We start from the raw sequence: 20,805 nt of genomic DNA, 5'->3' as shown, positions 1-20,805 counted from the left end.
GATTTCTGTTTTCCTTCTAAAATGATTGTTTATGCTTCAACCTTGTTTTTTCCCAAATATCCTGAGCTACTGTTGGAATCAATACATTCAGAGCAAAACAAACCAACACCCAGAAAATCCTGTTTGTGCAACATTTAGTGGGAAATTTTAAACTCTGGAAATGTAGGTGCAGGGTTCCTGTTCCGACTTCCAGTTTCTCCTTTGTATCATAGCTCCAGGGGCAGCTCCTCCCTGGAAGGCAGCAAGCGCCAAAGGGCCGACCTGCACAGGACCCGCTGGCAGCAGGCACAGCACTGCCTGGGCACGGGCAGCGCTGCCCTGAACGGCCCAAATATGCATCTGTGGTGGTCACAGCCTGTGAAAGATGTCTCTGGAGCTTTCAGGCAAACCAGCACCTGCTCACGTGTACTTCCATGATCGAGACCGACTCCCCAGGCTTGATGGTGACAGGTGAATCACCACCACCAGCAGGAGACCTGCTGAGATTCACCTGCACATCTCTGCTACCCCACACAAGTAACCCTACTTTTGTCTAGACAAAGAGACCTTCTGCCTACCAGAACTACAGCGCCAGCTTTCTCCCTCGTCAGTGTCAGGTACTGAAAGGTGACCAGGCAGATGGATCGAATGAAATTCCGTATTATGGATGCTGCTACAGAGAAGAAGAGAGGCTCTCCTACGGTGCTGCTCGTGTATTCCTGCTGCTGGCCACTACAGCCTTTGTCTCAAACTGTAAAGCCATGATATAATAGTAAATATGTGCATCTACACACCATTTACTAAAAAAACATTCATTTTCATTTAACTGATGTGGATACTTGCAACTGGGAGAGCGGCAACTGGACAGTGAGATCTCCAGAAACGTGAACGCTGCCGTTGTTGGACTGTGACCTGCAATAAGATGTATTTGTTCTTCACTTTTGTAAGTGGCATTTGTCCTGCAGACTAGCTTGTGTAAGGACTGGAACCATCAGTATTGTACCAGCAGTATCCTGAGCTCAGTAAAAGGTGCATGGCAACACAGACTGGCTGCTGAAATTAAGAAAAACCCTTTGTTTACTGCCACTACTTCAAAAGCTCACAGCCCTAGTGACTCAAGCACTGACAAACAAACCTGTTATGCTCTGCTGAAGCCAAGTGCTTTTCACCAGTTGAGAGCTCTGCTGACTGACCCCAGGTGAGGACTGGTTCCTGTGGGGATTAGCTTTCAGAATAATGTGGATTTAACAAGCAGACTGAGCCATCTCTGTAGCAATGGAGCTTCCTTGGGTGCCAAGATAGCATAAAATACATCTTCGTATTGCCTTGAAAGTCAGGTAAAAGTGAACCTTGTGCAATAAAATTATTTATTACCCTCAAGCAGAAGACCACAGTCCAGAGCAATGAGTGTGTATTGATGTTGCTTACAAAACTTTGTTTTGGCAACAAAGCCAAGTATTTATATATAATGGTCCATCACTATGGACCATATGTAATGGCCCATCACCTATGATATACAGGAAGTGCATGCAATATACAGGAGACGTACACTTCATTTACATCACCTACAACGGGTTGGTTATTGGTGTGACTGATACACGCTGGGAGCAGTGGTGTTCCTGATTCTTGATGAGGTGAAATAAATTAAAGGTCCAGAGTTGACACGTGTTGGAGAAGAGGCTGTGCATAACCTATTAGACTTGTCCTTTCCCCAGGTCTGAGGAGGTCTCCTAACGTCCCAGAGAGGTGGGGTTTCCTTACTTTTACTGAGGATGTGCTGGCTGCTGTGTTACTCCTGTTCCACCCACTCTGGGACAGCCTGCCAAGTGATGACCTGTCACGCTATGAAGACGAGGAGGTGGATCAGACAAAAGAAACTGAGAGGAAAAGAAGCAAAAAGCCAGGGATAATTAATGGCTGACATTCCAAAAACACTTCTATAGGGTACAATAACACTGCCACATACACGTTATCCAAGAGTTTTAACACAATTTATTTTATGCTTAAATAATCAACTAGATCATCCAGTGTTTGTTGTTTTCATACATATGTAATTAGAGCTATTATCAATGAATGCTGTTTCCATATGAATATAATCAACAAATCAAAGTATTTCACCAAAACCCAAATAAAAATGCCCTTTAAAACACAGCAGCCTTAACAACCTAATATTACACTGCTAGGATGATTACAGATGATTGGCTTACTGAAAGATTCTACATCTTATAGCCAGTACACAATACAGTAATAATTTTACAGCGTGCTGCCAGTCTATTAGCTAGTAATTTCTCTTCAGTTCATTTAAAAATATCCCAAACTTGTGCCCGTCAGAGCACCAACCCACTTCTAAAGCTGCAAGCATTACCCCCATTATAAAGCGAGAACAGATAGCACCCCCCTCCCCATAATGCAACTACTGTATATGTTATGGTTTTTAGGTCATTTCATTGAAAAATTGGCAACAGCAACAAATATTAGATGAAGGGCTTTGTGTTTACAGATAAAATCTTATTTTTCATGTTGCAGTATAGTGTTTGCAAAACTGGAAAAGATTTAATCAAAATAAGGTGAAACATGCATCAAAATATTAGTACTCTGAAGAAAAATTTTCACAGAACTACAGAATTCCTCATTTTGGGAATCATTTAAATTTGCAGCAGATTTTAAAGATTTTTTTAAAATCAAGCTAGCGTTTTTGCATATACAAACATTATAATTGCTAATATACAAGAATCTGTGAAGATACACCCAGAATATCCCTGTAGGTGTAGCCACTTGAGACACCTAGCCTGCTCAATGCATTCGCAGTATTCTGTTTGTGATTGAAAAGGCAGTGCCTTATCAACATTTATTCTATTTGTTAGAATTTATACAGTGTTATTTATTTACAGCAAAACTATTGATGTTTAAAAAAGAAACAAACAGTGTTTTATACCCTGACAGTTTGGGTCCAAGAAAAATAAGGCGAGCTGTTGTGGATTTTAGTAATTTTAGTGTCTTTCCATGGTTTAACCATTTCGTCTTCATACATCCCCTCTGGCCACAGGAATTTATTTATTTTGTAATGACATCAAACTGCTTGAAATAAGCTGTTAACAGCATGGCATCTTGTATATACACTGCATTGTTAACTGTGCACTCTCCAATCCTGTGAATGAAAGTGAATTTCCATGCTCTGTAAATTGGCTCATGCTAAATTAATTTTTTTTGTTTTGTTTTGTTTTTGTTTTTGCATAAAAACCATGCGGTTAATGTGTGGAAGCAGCAAACACACGCACACTTTTATAGGTGAATGTTTAATTCCTGTTGATTTTTCTTCCAGAATACTGGCAGTAAAAGCACACAGTCCTACGGAAAGAAAAGAGTGCACAAAGTCATTTCAGAATATCTCAGAATCAATTTCATGCCTTTCCCTGACTAAACAAAATAGTTCTAATTGGCATTATGGGATTCTGTAATGGGATAAATCATACTGTTTCTAGGTATGTAATGAAATTAGTTGAGCTCCCAGCATGAAGGGAAAATGCATCCACAGACATCCACGTTGCTCATGAACTGATTTACAAATATGTTTGCTAGACACTGCGTTTCATCACCCCAGACAAAGTAACGGCTCTTCGGAAAGGATTACAAGAAATCTGTACTCTGTAATGGGAGAAATAGCATTCATTATCTCCAGGAGCCGCTTCTTTCTCAACCCACTTTTGTTTTTTGTCTCCAACCATCCACAGTGGTCTAAAACCTGCGCTCCTTGGACATCCACCTCTCTCAGCTGCTTGGGGAATGGGACCAAAAGAGCCAGGAATGTGGAAGCAAGCCTTTATGAAGGACAGTTCATGAAGGACAGAGCAAGGAAGGGCTGCCTAATCCATCTTCCATCTGGCTCCATGAGTGGCACAGAGGAGACAGAGGGTCCAACCCCTGTTCTCCTGCCCATGCCAAAATGATCATGCAGCCAGCACGTAACGACAAGTTTGTTAAATCCATCGCATGACAGTGACGTCTTTCAGTACGGACGCACGAAGCAGAAACAAAACACTGGTGAATGGGAGCTGCAAGACCTGGGTGCTGGGAAGGCTGTTTGTGAGTGTGGCTTGTGCAGTGCCTGCGGGATTCAGGCTGGCATGGACATGCCTGTTTACTAATCAGGTCACAGGTCCACGCGCATTCCCTGGGAGTGCTTGCGCTCTCCTATGCTGAAACAATGTGTCCTTGCCCACATCTACGCTGACATAGATCTATTCCGCAGCTGAAAGCTGTCTGTTCACAATGCAGCAGCAGCCAGGCCAGCTTGCACAGTACTGGGCGGAAACCTGTCCCGTAGCCCTGCAGAGCTTCATGCAAAACAAATCGTGGCTTTTCCTTTCAACCCGTATTTTGCAATGTTTTTTTTTGCAATGGTCACAAAGCAATTTTTACAGCAAAATCTAGCAAAAAATGTTCACCCCCCCGCCAAACATTTAAAGGAAAAGCAACACCTCTGTTCCCCATATATATATATATATATACATATATATAAATATATTTATTTATTGTCTTTTGGGACCAAGAAACCAACTGGTTTTCTATCAGAATCCTTGGTCTCTGAGAACATAACCTCTTCTATATTCAGATGGAATGTCTTCAACAGACACTTCAGACACTTGACTGAGCTAACAATTATTTAATACACCTTTGCTCATGACCTCTTATCAAAGCTTGGACCACAAAGACTCGTCTTACGTGACAAAGTTCTCCCTGAGCAAGGGCTCATCTAAGGAAGGCTCTGACTTTCTGAGGGGTTCTACAAGGGCAAAATTGCCTCCTAGAAAGCACAAAAGAAATGCATCAGCAGCCATGGGAGCACATCTGCTTCTGAGGAAGTCAGACTCTGGCTTTCTCAAGGTCAGAATATGTTTCACACATTAGGCAAAGACTGCTTTATTAATGACATTTTATTTTAAAATATCTGCCCTCCCTTATTCCAAATATGTGCTGCATCACACTTGTAGGCTGGCAGACTCTTCATCTGCACCACTTAAGGAGTTCAATGCCCATCCTGCCTTCAGTGCCTTCAAATTCACACATTTCCACTGGTTTCCCCCTGCAGATCCACAGTGGCTCTGGGTGCACAGAGGTAACTGCCCAACAGATCTCATCTTAGCTTTAAGCATGTAGATAGCACTCAGAAAGGAAAACTCCAAATTTCAAAAGAGAAGCATGGGAGCTAACTTGGGACACAATTTCATACAAGCAATGCTGTCCCTTTGGCTTGCTTTCCTCTAGTATCCCCAAGCTCCATGAAGGAGGAAGGCCTGCCCTTTCAAAACATTAAATATTTTATGAGTATATTCAGCAGCAAACCATGTGAAGTGGTATTATTCTATTAGCACATGTGGGAGGGCTCTCAATAAAAGCAGGAATTCAGTGGTTGTGCTCGACTGACCCAGCAGGTGCTATGAGTGGCTAAAAGCACACTGAAAGCAAGCCAGTCACTTTATGGTGCTTGCTCTGGAGGGCTTGATCCCATAAAGCTCTCTGCAAGATCCCACACATCGAGTCCCTGCGGTCTCATTATTCACATGCTCAGAAAACTGGTACAGCCAGGTGGCTTTAGGGGGCCATATTACAGCACTTGGAAGGGACTAAGGACACCCTGTTCTTTACTTCCACATCACTATTTGTTATGTTTTACAGGCCCTGTTTATTCTGTTCTTTAACCCTACAAATAATCCCTATACCAGATATATAGGAAAATGATAAAGCAAACTCCCATTTCCCCAAATCCTCCTCTGGCCGTTTCCTAAAAGCCACCAAAGCTAAGAGAAATTCTGAGTGGAAAAAAGACACAAGGTAAATACACTGTGTGATTACAGCTATAGACAAAGCAGCCTCTTGCTTCACATGCTCCGGCAAACCGTTACAGAGCAAGTGCAAGCCACATTGCACCTGATTGTGAGGTAAGACTTCACTGCGAGAGTGACAGAGCACTGAAACAGGTTGTCCAGAGAGGCTGTGGAGTCTCCTTCTCTGGAAATATTCAAAACCCACCTGGACGTGATCCTGGACAACCTACTCTGCATTTCCCTGCTTGGACCAGATGATCTCTAGAGGTCCCTGCCAACCTATGCTGTTCTGTGAGTCTGTGTCGGCCGGTGGCATTTGGATTTACTTTGGGGAGCCCTTATACTGTCAGCTGCTCTTTTCTTACAATCACTGAAGTTGGATCAATAAATTTTACAAGAAACATTTGGTAAGGATTATTTGTTGGCAAATATTTAGACACTTACTGGCTCTTACAAGGACACTCACTTGCATAACTGCCCGCAGATCACATGTCCAACTGTGGAAGAAGTCTTTCACTCTCAGTACATTTACTGGTATGCAGCTCTTTCACTAGTCATGTCTAAGTCCACTTTTAGGAGTAGAAAACGCTGTGGATTACAAACTCTATGTTTTGTGAAACTCCCCAAATCTTACACATGGCTCAGTTTTGCTTTGCTTTATGTTCCAACAGATAAAGCTCAGCTTCTATGCATGAACTCAAGGTCATTTTCTTCATACAGGACCGAGGACCACCTATTCAGCTTTGCAGCTTGAAAGCGATGCCAAGGTAGCAGAAAGCAAGCCACTGCACTGCTCAGGTACTAGCCCCTTCTCTACACAGTGCTGTGCTAGCAAAAGCTTTACAAGGGAAGAAAATTGATCAAACTGACCGTTCAGTGGTTGGCTTTCAACTTTCATGAGTAACTTTTCTTCTCCACATGTCTGACTTCTTTCTTTGTCTTAACCTTGTAAGCTTCACCCTGCTTTAAAGGAAAACATATGCATTAACATAGCCTGTGGAGAATGCTTGTAATTATAAACCTGCTTCCAAAACAGGCTCCACATTTTGCTGTAACAGGATAAGTAAAAAGCAGTTAAATCACATTAACACTTCATTTCAAAGATACACACAATCTATCTATCCACTCTGCTGAGCTGCACAAGCACAGGCCTGAAATATCATCTTCAGGTAGAAAATACAGGTCTACAATTTGGGAAAGAGCATCTGGGCTGGAGCACGCAGTCTTCGGAAGAGCCCCTGCCATCAACTACAGCTGGATTCATCACCACCTTCAAGGAAAATCACTTTCCAACCAGACCTCTGGGCCAGCCAGGGTCAGTGGACATTTTTAAGAGCATAGGCCATGTCTGCTGTTGTGATGTTTCACAAAGTCTGTGCTTTAAAGTGAGCAGGTTAGTAATGGAGTAAAGGGAAGAGGAAGAAAGCAGCAAAAAAACATCACCAAAGCAGAGCAGAAGTAAAACCATTAACAGTGACAAGCAGTGCAGGTTTTGGTGTCTCTAAAACAGCAAACCCCCAAATGAAGTTCATCTGTACTCATTAAAAATAGCTCAATAATCATCTAAAAATAAACACTCCAGTAATCACAAGCCTCATTCACATCACAGAATGCATCTGTTTATGTGTGGTTATCGGCAGAATTTACCCCTTGGCTGATCTGCATTGATGTATTTGTAACTATTTGTAGTTTTTCAGTAATCTAATCTGGTGCAGCAAAATTCTCCCTTGCTGGGCAGAATTTCTATTTTCCCTGATAAAGGGCTAGGAAAGAAGGGATTGAAATATGTTTAATTCTTTTCTATTTCTGTGCTCCCTGATGCATTTTTCTCTTCACCAGCAGAAAAAAAGAGTATTTTTCTGTTTGCTTCTTTCCAAGTCCTCAATTCTGTTTTCACTCGGACAAAAACCCATTAACCCCACTGTCAGTTTTACTGGAGACAAGAGCCCTGGCCACGCACTAGGAGCAGGGCATGAATTTCCTTGCAGCAGTTTGTCTCCAGATGTCCTGCCTGTTCCCTCCAAGGCCTCCAGGCCGCCTGCGTGCCAGGGACCACAGCGTACTTGGGATGGAGAGCAGCTCAAGGCACAGCCCAACCTCACCCACAGGGCAACCTGGAAGAGGGATGGGGTGTTCCTGCAGCCTCGCAGCCCTCCTTTCCTTTTGCAGGCACTGAAACAGGGCACAGAAGGACAAAACCCCATCTTGATGTGTGTTAGTATATGATACCGTTATGTAGATATGTTCACATCACCCTGAATCCTGCAAAGCCCCAGTCTCCAGCAAGGGGTTATTGCACACGTGAGTGAGAGGCTGGTAGGGACTGAGCTGGGGTTTACTCCTTTGGGCTGGTGAAAAAGCAACATAGCATACCTGTGGGTGTCAGGTACAAATTCTGCAAGGGCTTAACCTTACTCACAGACACTGATGAAACAGAACAGGCTACAAACCTACATTTTAAATCTGCTGCCTGTTTTACATGAGCAGACCATAATGCTTTCATGGGGAAGGCGTTTTGCACACCGCAGAGCTCTGTGAGGCCTCCTTGAGAGATCCCTTTCCAGGAAACACCACGAAGGTAAATCCCTGCCCCTTCGCCCCAATGCACGACTTGTCAAGAACTGCAAGCACTGCACTTTGCCAAGGCTTCTTGTTAAATGCAAACCTCCAGCCCTTTAGCAGCGCTTTCTAGCAGTCAACACAACCCTCTGCATTTACTGTTATTTCCCGGCAGTCCCCGTTCCATTACCATTTCACCAACTTTCCTCTCATGTGGGATAACAACACGTCTTACTACCTTCCGGGTGATCTGTAGGAAGCAATACATGACAAGTATCGATTTTTTTTCCTAGATTCTAAGGGGAGAAAGTATGTTAAAAGAAGTTACTTGAATGCAAAGACTCAGAGCAGCGATATAAGCCATGATTACTTTTCTTGTGATGACGTTGCCTTCTTCGTCGGTAAACTGCTCCTCTGTTACAGATTCACCAGGAATGTTTTTTGCTTCCTCACCCTAAAGAACGTGTTATAAGATTAGCAACATAACCTACAATCTGCCAAACCCACACATATTTCCACACCAATCCAAGCAACAAGCACATGCTAGCTTCAACTTTATGTAACAGATTGGTTTATGTCACACAAATAACGTGAAAGCCTTTCTGATTTAGCATGCCAATACCTGCGTATTTATTCCACAAAGTGTGTCCTTAAAACATGTAGTGAGCTTCTGGCACATTTGTCAGCTAATTCATGACATGATGCTCTCTGGACAACAAATAATCTTTCTGTTAGCCTGAGTCCTATGAGATGGAGGCACAAACTCGTGATGATAACATCTCTGAACAGCATCCATTAGCAGGAGACTTTTCGCAGCTTCTCAATACCCAGTACACACAGAAACATGTTCTAACACCAAATAAGGTGGGGAAAAATTGGGATTTTAAAGACGGCTCTGCCTATAGCTTGCTGAATGCAAGATCTTAAATGCACACAGAAGACAAGACTACTCAGCATTTGCAAAATTGGAAAAAGTAAAAGGTGTCTTACGTGAAACCTTCTCTGGCACAGCATCATCTGCCAGCCTGCCGAGGAGTCTCAGCAGCCTGGTGCACGACTTACTGAAATCGTACTCCATCCACCAGTTCTCGCAGTACCCACTATTTATGGGACCAGTGTAATAAATCTCTAAGCAGTGTCCTAACTGCTGTGCTAGGACCAAATACTACAACAAGAATTGTTGCTAAAATTATAAATAAAGTCTAAGGCTAGCTGGTAGCCATGAACTTCTGTTCTAGAAGAACATTGACAACTTTACCTCACAAAGTCATGTTTCCAAATGTGGGTGCTGAAGTAAAGCACCACATTTGATGCTCCAGAAATATCCATCATCTGTGCTTATTTTGTATAAATAAAACCAATCTAACGTAGCATTTTGTTTCTGAAAACAGAAAACTGAGAAAGAAAATTGCAATCTATGCAATAATATCCAGTTCATACATGTTGGTTTCCATGCTTCCCAACAAACATTGGCTGCACTAAAATCAGTATTCTCCGACCCATAAGCACAGCCCATAAGGAAGGAAGCATTATTGACTGTGTTCATGAGATCATGGACAAATCTAGGCTCTGCCTCATCTGAAGGACAAAACCATGTTCAAAAGTCAAGACTGCAGATGACTTGCCTTTTCCCTCTGCTGAGAGCAGAGCTATAGCACTTGGAGATGAGATGGTCAGGGAACTCCCCTGTTTTTTCCCCAGAAATTTTACCTTTTAAAAAAGGAATAAACAAACAAACAAAAACCTTAAAACTTTTCTTCTCCCCTTATCCTCAACCCACCATGGAAAAAACAGCAACTAGAAGAAGGAAGTGGAAAAATTGTTATATAAAACGTGTAAATATCAATATTACCAGCAAAATAATATTTGAAATTACATTATTAAAACTACATGTCAAAATGTCATAATGCTTTCAAGTACTAAGAAGCACCATACTTACTGTGGTCTACACACTACACAGTTATCTACATAAGCTCCCAGCACTGCTTTACAATGAACAGATATAGTGATGCCGTGTTTATTTTTTGTAACTATTTTCTCTCTAAACACAGCTTTTTTAATGTGTACATTATAACATTAGACTTGTATGTTATTTCAGAGTGCTAAAAGAAATAAACCTTCCTTTCTGTTCACAAGCAATTTTCTATAGTCAAGGTTTTTTCCCTGCTTTAGAGATATTACATCAGGCAAAAGCTACACTGAAGAGCCTGCTGCAGCTCTGCTGCCAACCGCGTCTCCAGTGAGTATCTGTCATTACTCAAAAGTGCAGAATTTCTGCTTATTTCATACTGAAAGCTGTGTTGAAATTACGACTTGATAATAAGTAATTAATCCATTTCAGACATGTTTCTTTTTCCCCTTGCTTTCATGGGGTATATAGAAACTGTAAAACTCGCCAAACTTTCATGCTTCAGGGAGCATCACGGAGGGACAGCAGTCTCCACAGCCAGGGGCACGTCACTGCCCAGGGCCACTTGGGTGAGGCCCCCCTGTCCGAGCCATGCTGGGGCTGCGGGCACCGGGCCGAGGTCCCCAAGCCCAGGCAGGGTAGCACCCTCGCAAGCAGCACAGCAGAACGAATTGCTGCCGAAGCTTTGGGACAGCCCAGGCTGGGCCCACTGGACAATTCGTGCCCCAAAAGGACTCTTCCAAGGGGTTCCTGGAAGGAGAAACTAAACACCTACCTAAGGACCAATTTCACTCCGTACCCAGGATGAGGGAGGGAAGACTTGGGCCTGTCGGTGAGCAGGGCCCTAGCGGGAGCCAGCTCCTTCCTTTCTCATGAGCAAGATAGCAGAAATGAAAATGGCACAGGGCCTGCTGCTGCAGGCAGGGGCACCTATGACTGGGTACAGGTTTTGAGAACTGAAACCTGTAGGGCCTCCTAGCTGCAGTGGAACGAGGGGAAAATAGTGATTTTGGAGACAGTTTTATCAGCAGTGCAGCAGACAGGGAGCTGGCTGCACTGCTTCTCCCCTGGCCTCCCACCCATGGGTGGGTCCCCTCAGAGTCCCCAGCAGCTCCCAAGCAGTGAGGGCTTGGACAGGAGTGAGCCCTGTCCCAGATGTTCCTCTCCCTCAGTGCACAGCGGTACTGAGAGCTTCCCTCGTGCAAGTAAGGCCTCCAAACCCACTAGGATAAAAACCAGAAACAGAACACCACGGCTGGTACAGCAAGGTTGCCAGACTACCTGGTACAACAGTACTGTTCGCACGTCCTGGCCCCTACTGCCACTGCAAGCAAGGTTGCTCCTTAAAACAAGTTAGTGAGAATTAGTGTGTTCAGTTTTAAAATGGAAAATGCATTGATACACTGCAAGATAAATGCAGTTTTAAAGGTATTGTGAATCTTGGTTTTTAATTAGCTATATGCTCCTTTAAGCACGGTCTAAGGATAAATGCTGTAAACACTCAGCAGCCAGTATGCATGAAATCCAGCTTTCACAATTTTCTTTCTTGTGGGTAGTTAAACAAATTGCAGGAGGGCTCACAATTGGCAGGAGGCAGATCTGATTTACTGACGTTTCTAATCCTCTGCAGCTATAAAGACGGATGTTTGCTAGAAAAAAAAAAAAAAAACAACTGCCTTACCCACTGGCAGTTCTACTTGTCAGACCTCAGAACAGCTTTGGGTTAGAATGGCACATTAGATGACCTTGTCAACAAAAGCTTTTTTAAACACAAAGCTGGTGCATCTGCGTCACAGCTGAAGAATAAAATTATTTCCGCAGCATCATACTTATGCGGGCTTCATTTCACCCTTGACCAGTCTAAATCACTGTCACAATACCGAGCGCTTTAAAAATTCAGGGAGGAAACTTAACACAGTGATTACTGGAAGCTCAGTTATATCCCTGGGACTAAACCGTACAAAAGCTGCACTCTGCATGCCTCAGTCCCAGAACATGCCAGGAAGCTTTGCAAAGCAGAGTGCTTTAATGTCACCCTGTTCACTGGAGTGTAGTCCTGCCAAAACCAGCTGGTATCCCCGCTGCTGCTCTCCAGGGCAGGAGAACTAAAGAGCAACTTCTTCAAAGTCTTCTGCCAACTCCACTGATTTTCTTAACAGTTATTTGCAGATGATGGGTGTTCCCAGGGACCTCCAGATAAATGCAGGAGTTATACAGTTGGTGCTGCAGTACTGTGCCAAAGTTCACTGCAGATTTGTCAGACCTCTGGTTCTCTTTCATGTTTGTTTTGTTACTAGAGGGATAATAGTCCCTTTTATTCCTCCTATATAGCTAGTGTTGTTGTAACAGCGGAGGATAAAAGGTGCGGCTGGATGTCTGTTACCCAGAATTTAAAAAGGAATTTAAAAGCAGACGGAAATAAGCAAGATGGAAAGATCCTAAATATTTAATTTCTCCAAAGACTGGGGGCAGTACTGCAACTGGAAAAGGAGCTGTACAGAGCGATGAGACCTCTTCCTTTTCTGGTCTAAGCCACCAGCAAGACATAATCCTTTCAGTCTCGAGATCACATTCTTGTAATGCATAACCAGCAGCTGCACCTCTGTCTCCTTGGGATCTCAAGCTGCTGTGGCAGTAGAAACAAACATCTTTCATTAAGGTCATTTTCATTAGTGAGTTCTGCCTACTCAGAGAGACCTTGTTAATCACATGCCACGACTGTCTGCCTGAGCCTGTGCTGAGTTTGTACTTGCTTGTTTGCAGATGTATTGCTAAAGCCGTTGGGGGGGAACAGGCAAGCCAAGGAGACCCAAAAGGACATGGTGCTGCATACAGCAGCACAACAAGCCCAACAGTGGGAGCTGGGTCATTGTTCTGATGCTTGATACAGGAGGACCATGTGCAAACAGACCTGCTAGCAGCACTCTGCAGCCTGAGTTTCACTTCCCAGGTGTGTTACTGCACTGTGGCTGGCAGCTCCCACCCTGCTGGTCTCTCCCCGGGTGTGGTGGCATTTGGGAGCAGAGCAATGCTGCAGGTGTCCGAGCTGGCAGGACTGCAGCAGGGAGGCTGCGCCCAGCTGAGCACATGGATGGGAACACTCCCATGTGCTGCATGTGGGGCACAGGCCCTTAACTGGTCTCACCTACAGGATGGCCACATTTTCACTCTCCGTAAATAAGTCTCCTCTGAGTAATAACATCATGAGAGCTGCTGATATTGCTCGTTACTAACTGCTGCTCAGGATCCCTCTGTGCCATTCCTCCAGTGCAGGCTGAACCAACCCTCCACAATCAGTAATGGGGAGCTTCATGGGTAAAATGCATGGGAAGATACAAATCTATAATAAAAATCAGCAAGAAACAACAGAAGTACAATATACAAAGTAATATCGGATTTGAGTAATTCCTGCTTGGAAGTCTCTTTTGTTTTCCATTACAAAATTCTACCATAAACCTTTTGGCAAGAATCTTACCGGACAATTTTTGCCAAAAATTTGTACCCATGAAAGATTTAACAATCTTTGAAAAGGCATGAAAAATCAGACACTGATTTCTGTCATGAGTGAATAAAAGGAGCTTTGGATCAGGCTCTGAATGTGTGCATTGTGGCAGCACTCATTTTTCCCTTGTGTGCTAATTGCTCACATTCCTGCACTACCATAAAAACCCGTTGCTTTTGCAATGCTCCATCCCATCAATCCGCCAGGCGAACAGAAGAGGGAAAGGAAGCAAAACCAAAACCATGTGCATTACCTTGAGGTTAGAATATGATCCTGTTACATGTGGAAATGGGCATCAGCCCTTGCTTGTCTGGTTTTATGGTCTCAGCCCTCTGAAGTGCTAAATCTCATGGGAATGTGCTCGAGAGCACTTGACAAGACCCTGCTCTTGGACTGCTGGGAAAATACCTCCGGGAACAGAAAAGCCTTTCCACGTATTTGGGCCAGGACAGAGGGCTGAGGTAGCAGTTAAACGGAAATAATAGTGTTAGCAACAATTCAGAATAGCATTGAAATGAAAAACAAGTTGGGAAAGAAGAACAAAGGCAATGAAGCAATTCAGTCTTGACAGTAACTGTGGAGGCACATTGCAAATTCTTTTTTTCCACGGGACTCAATTTATCCTCCAGATTTAGGTGTTACAAAACTTCATCCCTGCAGGCTATGTAAGTACCTCTGTTGCTTTTAATGCAGCACGGAGGCAGTAATGAATATTAACTGCAGTACAACACTGACCCACATGCAGCTCTGCCCGGTGGAGGCTCCAGGTGCACCGTCCTCCATGTCCCTTTGCTGCTGTTGGCACAAGCCGGCAGAGCAGGCTCACGGCACAGGCACAGCACTGCCATCGAGTTCTGAAGCCCGTGCCCAGACTTTGCAGATGTTCAAAATATTCTTTATTCCAGAGAAGACAAGCTCAACCCAGATTTCCAGGGCTGGCTCCATAACGTATAAGACAGTATAGGATATGTGCTCCCAAGGCCCAGGCATGACTCCCAGAAAGCAGCTGGGCATTTCACCACTGCTGGGAGTCGCAGGCTTGCTGCGTGGGGGAGAAGCCAGGAAGAAAACATCCCTGCACAGCCTCCGGTGCATCCATCCCATAGCAGCAATATGTTTAGTGGGGAGCATCAGGAAACATAGGAGTAGGGGGACAGCCCGATTCTCCTCTCACTACCACGCTGCACAACTGATGCTGGCTGAGCTGTGACATTTGGAGTGGGGTGCAGGGGCTGAGGGGTCAGGTGCAGCAGCTGCTCAAAGGGTGCTCAGCACCAGCAAGCAAATGCAGGAGCCTGCTGGGGGCTCCCGACCACTTCTCGTGGTCCCATGGCAGGAACATGGGGGTCATGTCCTCCCTGCAGGCTGCGAGCTTTGCTCCACATTCCTGTGTGCTGCACCCTGAGACCTCCTGCCCGAGGAGCTGGTCCTCACCCAGTGCGTGCCTTCTCTGTGACTTCAGTTCACCCAACCACTGCAGCTCCCAGGAATTTGCAAAAATTCATCAAGGTCCAGATCCCTTCCAACTTCAAAGCTTGATCCCTCTATTTCATGCCATCAATTCATGAGCTATACATGATCAACATACACCTACGGAAATGGTTGCTCCCTTATCAAACTCTTTCTCTAAAAGGCCTGGTGACTGCTGCTTTTAAAATTTTTCATGCTCCATTTTAACCCCGTCTTAAGTTGCGGGGAGGGAGAACAAAACAAGCAGCAGAACAAGCAGCAGCTACAAATCATCAGAAAATGACAGAAGTATCACAGGTACCTTCAAATCTGCCCTGGTGCAGCACAGCCACGTCCCGAACAGTGCAGGTCTGGCCACCCCCCAGCACGCACGTCGTCCCCAAGGGCCTGGCTCCCTCTGCATGAGCTGCAGACTGCACCACTCTACACAATTGCTCTACCATTGCTGTGTACATGCAACCCCAAATGACACCACCACATTTAAAAACAATGTTCTATGCACTTCTCTAAACCCAGTGGATATACTTAGAAAGAAAATGAAGACTGTCTTTTTCACCCTCTTTTGTACTCTGACACTTCCCGATGCCCAACCAGTGGACACTGAAATAGTTCAGACAAATTGGATGGCAAATCCCAAAAACAAGGTGACTATGCACTGCCTTTACCATTTTCAGCCCACTGATGCTTTATGTCTTACCAGCAATGCTCTTACAGCGTTCAAGGGTCTGCGATCACCCTCAGGCCACCTGCCCCCATCTGAAAACAGAAACATTCCTAGTTCTTGTCATGTCTTATCTGCAGAGGAAATTACTGATGAATGGTTATACCCTTGACCTGCCCAGGTGCTTTCATTTAAGGCAGCAGGTTCTTCCTGTAAAAATGAGGTCTTGGATAAAACATTTACTTCTGTTGAGCTCATTTTTGCAATTATTGCCTAGTTCAGAATGGGAACACAACTAGCACACTGAAGAAATACAGGGTGAAGGCGGTCAGAAATGTCATTCTGCATTTTGTAAGTGTCTGTGTCTTGGAGAGATCAACAGCTGTGCATAGCAGCCTATCTGCCATCTACATTATACAAAAGGTGCAGTGCATGTGTATGTACCCTTCTCCACTAAACACACAAATAACAGCAACATAGGTAGGTGTCACTAATCATCACTGAAGTAACAATTATATCCTAGGCAAACTCAGCTATTGCTGTAATAGCACTACAGTGGCTGTTTGTCCTTTTCATGGCTTTACTACATGATTTTCTAATAAGAATCTAATAAATCCTTTAAGTTACTGAGAATTAACATCATTTCTGATGAAGAATTATTTTCTTATGCTATATGCTCAAGGCAAACACTACCATACTATGCGACCGTACAAGAAACTACATGAGGGCAAATGCAATTATTTCTGTTTCTATCATTGTTATTAGCATATAAAGTATGTTGTGCTAGGGCATCTGTAAATAAATACACTAAATAAAGCCTACTGAAGGCGATGCAGGGCCTCTTATTAACTGCAGTAGGTTTCGAATCAGGATCACCTGCTGCTTTGGAGAGGCTTTCCAGAACACACCAGGGCCTCTGGATGACAACGTTCAGCCAGAGTACATGGCCCAGACTCTCCTATATCCCACTCTTGCACATTCCTGCTTTTTTTTTTTAACTTGTAGTTTAGATTTTTTTTAGAAAAGAAAAAAAGGAAAAAAATGTGTCAGCCATATCTGTCTGTAATTCGTTTTGCTCTGCATCAGATAAACACGCTGCATCTAGCTGCAGTCTTTAAGATGGCATGCAAAACAGTGAAGAACACAACATGCCATGCAGCACAGTAGTTTTCCAGCAGAAGACAACCATAAACCTCTGGGTTAAGCAAGGAAAGGCCACGTAGCATTTGGTTATAAAAACAAGCTGGCATGGAAAGCTAGTACCAGAGGGACTCCATTATGCCAGAACTGACATTCTCACACGGCAGTCCAAACCCACATCCATGCCAACGTCGCCTCAAGAACGCGAATCACAAAATACCTTCAAAATCAACCGCCGTCGATAAACTCTTGTAGTAATCCTCTGCTCCTCACCTGAGCTTGAATCACTCTGAATCTCACTGTCACTGTCACTACATTCCTAATAAATGCAGTTTTAGTACATTTGAACAGCACTTTTGCAAGACACAATGTGCTACCAGAACTATAAGAAGAAAACAGAGGTTATCATGGACAACATTTTTCCTGTCTGTATTATATACGTAACTCGCAGTCTTGCTCCTAAAGTATATGATGGGAGGCCTCTGTTCTTTGATATGCTGTAGAGCTTGACAAGTATACCAGGTATTGAATATTGCAGCAGCTTTTAAGCCTAAGAAAATGGTATTTGGAATGCATTTGACCTCCTACATTTCTTTATCTTAATAGTTAAAAACATTGTATGCAGAAAAACCTGTCATAACTGCTTGCTGTTTCCTCCTCAAAAATTAACAATTCAGACTAATTACATGGATTCACAAGGTATGGAAGTGAATTCCCTTACAAAGAAAGGCAACGGTCACACAAAGATTCAGTGGCCCACCTACCAAAGACTAAAAATTAGCATTTTGAAGACCTTCTCCATGCAAGTGGTTTTCCTACTCAGTATTTAACTATTTTTAAATGGTACTAGCTGGTCTGTGAGGCACAATCATCTGTGTTTTTTAAGAAGGGAACTGGCAGAGCTCAGCTCAGGCCAGGTCAGAAGCCTGGTGCTGGGGACATGCAGCAGCTGCACGCAGGTGTCCGCTCCATCCTGGGGCCCTCCGACAGCCCCGATGCTTTCCCCTGCAAAACCCACAGAGCTCTTGGGCTCTGGGGCTGAGCAGCTGTGTGTGCACATGGCTGGCAGAGAGGGCTTTGATGGACTAGGCTCAAACAACTGTTTTCTGAACAGAGAAATTGGATAACTTTCTCTATAATAACTCAACAGCATCCCAAAAGTGACTCTAAAAACATGTGCAGTCGATATTGCTAACTGCATCTCTGTTTCTTTTTTTTGAATCTGTCCCAAGACATCCCAAACCAGAAGCACTTCTCAGAAATGATGTGTCAAGTAAGAGTAGGCATAGGTGGGCGGTGGAGAAAAAGGGCTATGTAACAAAAAGCAGTTGAGGCAGGATGACAGTACTCATCTGCAAAGTCTCCTGCTGTCCTCTGACACTAGCCAAATATATCAATACAAAAAAAAAAAAAAAAAAAAGAACAAAAAAACCCACACCCAACGCTATCCTGAACAAGTAACAGGAAGCAGAAGATTCCCAAGAGGGCACAAAGGTTTTTGGAGGAAGAGCGGTTAATAAACAGCTTCAAGTGTTTTAGCCCTGCTGAAACTCTGACACTGGGAGTCACCGTGACCACAGGACATCACCTCGTTGGGGTAACAGAATAACTGCGCTGCATTCCTCTCATTTCCAAAGGTCACTTGAATGTGATGCTTGATCACTGACAGAGCATTACGTGGTCTACACTGTCACTGCACTGCTTTTTTAAATTTTTGGGCAGTTAAGTGACATGGGATTAAGCCAACAATTCATTTCATCCTCCTCACCAGGCAGCAGCCCAGTACCTATGGACCAAGTTTATCTTCTGGTGCAGAACTGTGTGCCAAACACTGATGCAGGCCCCTCCAGGCAGGTGAATGCTTACTACTTCTTAGGTGTTTCCCACATGGTCACAGAAAAAACTGCTAACTTTAGGAAGCCATTTTCTTTTGTTCCCCACTTCTTTCCACAGAAATGAATCTGCTTCTTTCAAACCTTTACCCCTTTATGGCTCATTTCTGAACAATGCCTTCCAGAGACACTACAATTGAAACTCTTTTTTCATGACAGCACACGAAGTATCTCACTATGAATTGGACTCAGAGTAATTAAACTACAGACTTCAAGAAGATTAAGTGAGAGACCCAGGTTTAGAAATCACATTGTTTTCTGATACCAGTTGATTCAAAGACCATGTCCATAAAAAAGACTTGTTACTTGGAAGATAAGATTATCACCCTTTACCAAGAAAGCAAAAGTAGTGCAAAAAGCGCACATATGAAATGCACACACTTATTCTTACCAATCCAGATCCAAAAGTGAAGACAAAACAGAAGTGGTGACAACTTATCTTCTCACTGATGGGAATCCAGAGGGGGGAGTGCACCACTGCTGCACACCCCTCAGCACGTGTTACAGTGCGCTTCTATGCTTATCCCTGTGTTTAAACTGAGCATAACATCATCAACCCAAGGTCTGCCCCAAAGCCAAATAAAGGAACTCTGATGTCTGCATTTAGCTGCCTTTGCAGCAAACTCTTACTTTTTTTTTTTTTTAAAGTATTCAGTAATTAGTGATCGTTAGGAAAGATCTTTGCTGCTTTAACTATGTCATGAATTAACAACAAGATAATAACAATCATACACTGCATAACTGGTGAGACTGATTATGGTACTATCTAATAAAAGAATTCTTGATTGTATAATCGAAAGAATAGTTTAAAATGAAGTAATTTAAACTTGAATGATTTATTGCAGACCACCACAGTTGACATTTTTATTGTGCTACAATAAAAAAAAAAAAAGCCACATCATGTAGAAGCAAATACATCTACTAAAATGCATCACTTCCAGAAGTTATAGTCTCCTCCTGTACTACACCCAAGAAAAGACAGTATCAGTAGAGAGAGAAATGTAGAAGAAACTCAGTAATTCCCTTTTTCACAATCACTGAGCCTAGGGATTGCCCACCAGCCCCAATCCCTACACTGGGCTATAAGCAATTCCTTGCATCAATTTCACTGTTAAGCTTCTGGGAAATAAATATATGCCATTGAGAAACCTATTAAAATTTTCATTGTCTGAAACCAACTTAAAAATGAGATACTATAGGTAAGGATGTGCAAGCCAGGCAAGGTAGAACCAAAGGAGAGCCCCTCAGCAGTATTTTAAGAACAAACCACCACCTGGAAAAGTGCTTTATACATTTGCGCATCTTTTGATTCCTCTTTGCTGGATGCACCTTGGAGTTGGAATGAATGAAGCCAGGGAACAAAATATATGGAAGAGATTAGATTTTACTCAAGATTTATTTTCCTGCACATTAACAGAGTAAAAAAAAAAAAAAAAAAAAGAAAGAAAAGGAAAAATGCAGGGGTGTTAGGGACAACGAAGAAGATAGAGTACCTCTCTTTGCTCACCTCAATGTCACAAACAGAGATGAAAACAGTGGCATCACCTTTATGGAAGCAGCTCGAGGACAGCCGAGCGGTTTGGCACTGTCTGCACAGGTAGTACTTAGGCAGGAGGGGGACCTGCTCCCCAGCGATGCAGGACAGCAGTCACAACCTGCTCTAACCTCTTCCAAGGCTCAGGGCCCCCTTAAGAACAAGATTATGCAGCCCTGCTTGGCTCCTCTGACTGCCCCAACTACACTTTGTTCTATTTACACTGCAGAACATAAATTTCCACTAATTTCCAATTTTCTTAATTTAGTAATAAATAGAAAATGCATAAAGATAGATTAAATAAACCAAACCACACCTGGCACAATGTTACAAG

At 43.4% G+C, this 20,805-nt stretch overlaps 1 protein-coding gene across 3 annotated transcripts in view; it reads right to left on the bottom strand.

The window, feature by feature from the left end:
- Positions 1-1,932: 1,932 nt before the first annotated feature.
- ANK3 (ankyrin 3) overlaps positions 1,933-20,805 on the bottom strand; it is a 144,056-nt gene continuing 125,183 nt past the window's right edge. Inside the window, exons 40-42 of one of the 3 annotated variants that reach the window (XM_050711894.1) lie at positions 8,734-8,817; positions 6,675-6,767; positions 1,933-3,327 (exon numbers count right to left, since the gene is read on the bottom strand). In XM_050711894.1, coding sequence (XP_050567851.1) covers positions 6,699-6,767; positions 8,734-8,817 — 153 coding nt within the window. In that variant the 3' untranslated portion in view covers positions 1,933-3,327; positions 6,675-6,698. The remainder of the gene's footprint in view (positions 3,328-6,674; positions 6,768-8,733; positions 8,818-20,805) is intronic. The other 2 variants (XM_035538064.2, XM_035538074.2) reach the window with 2 other exon arrangements.

Source organism: Cygnus atratus, chromosome 7 (assembly GCF_013377495.2).
Source record: "Cygnus atratus isolate AKBS03 ecotype Queensland, Australia chromosome 7, CAtr_DNAZoo_HiC_assembly, whole genome shotgun sequence".
NCBI lineage: Eukaryota > Metazoa > Chordata > Aves > Anseriformes > Anatidae > Cygnus > Cygnus atratus.
This window is presented reverse-complemented; position numbering and strand designations above follow the sequence as displayed.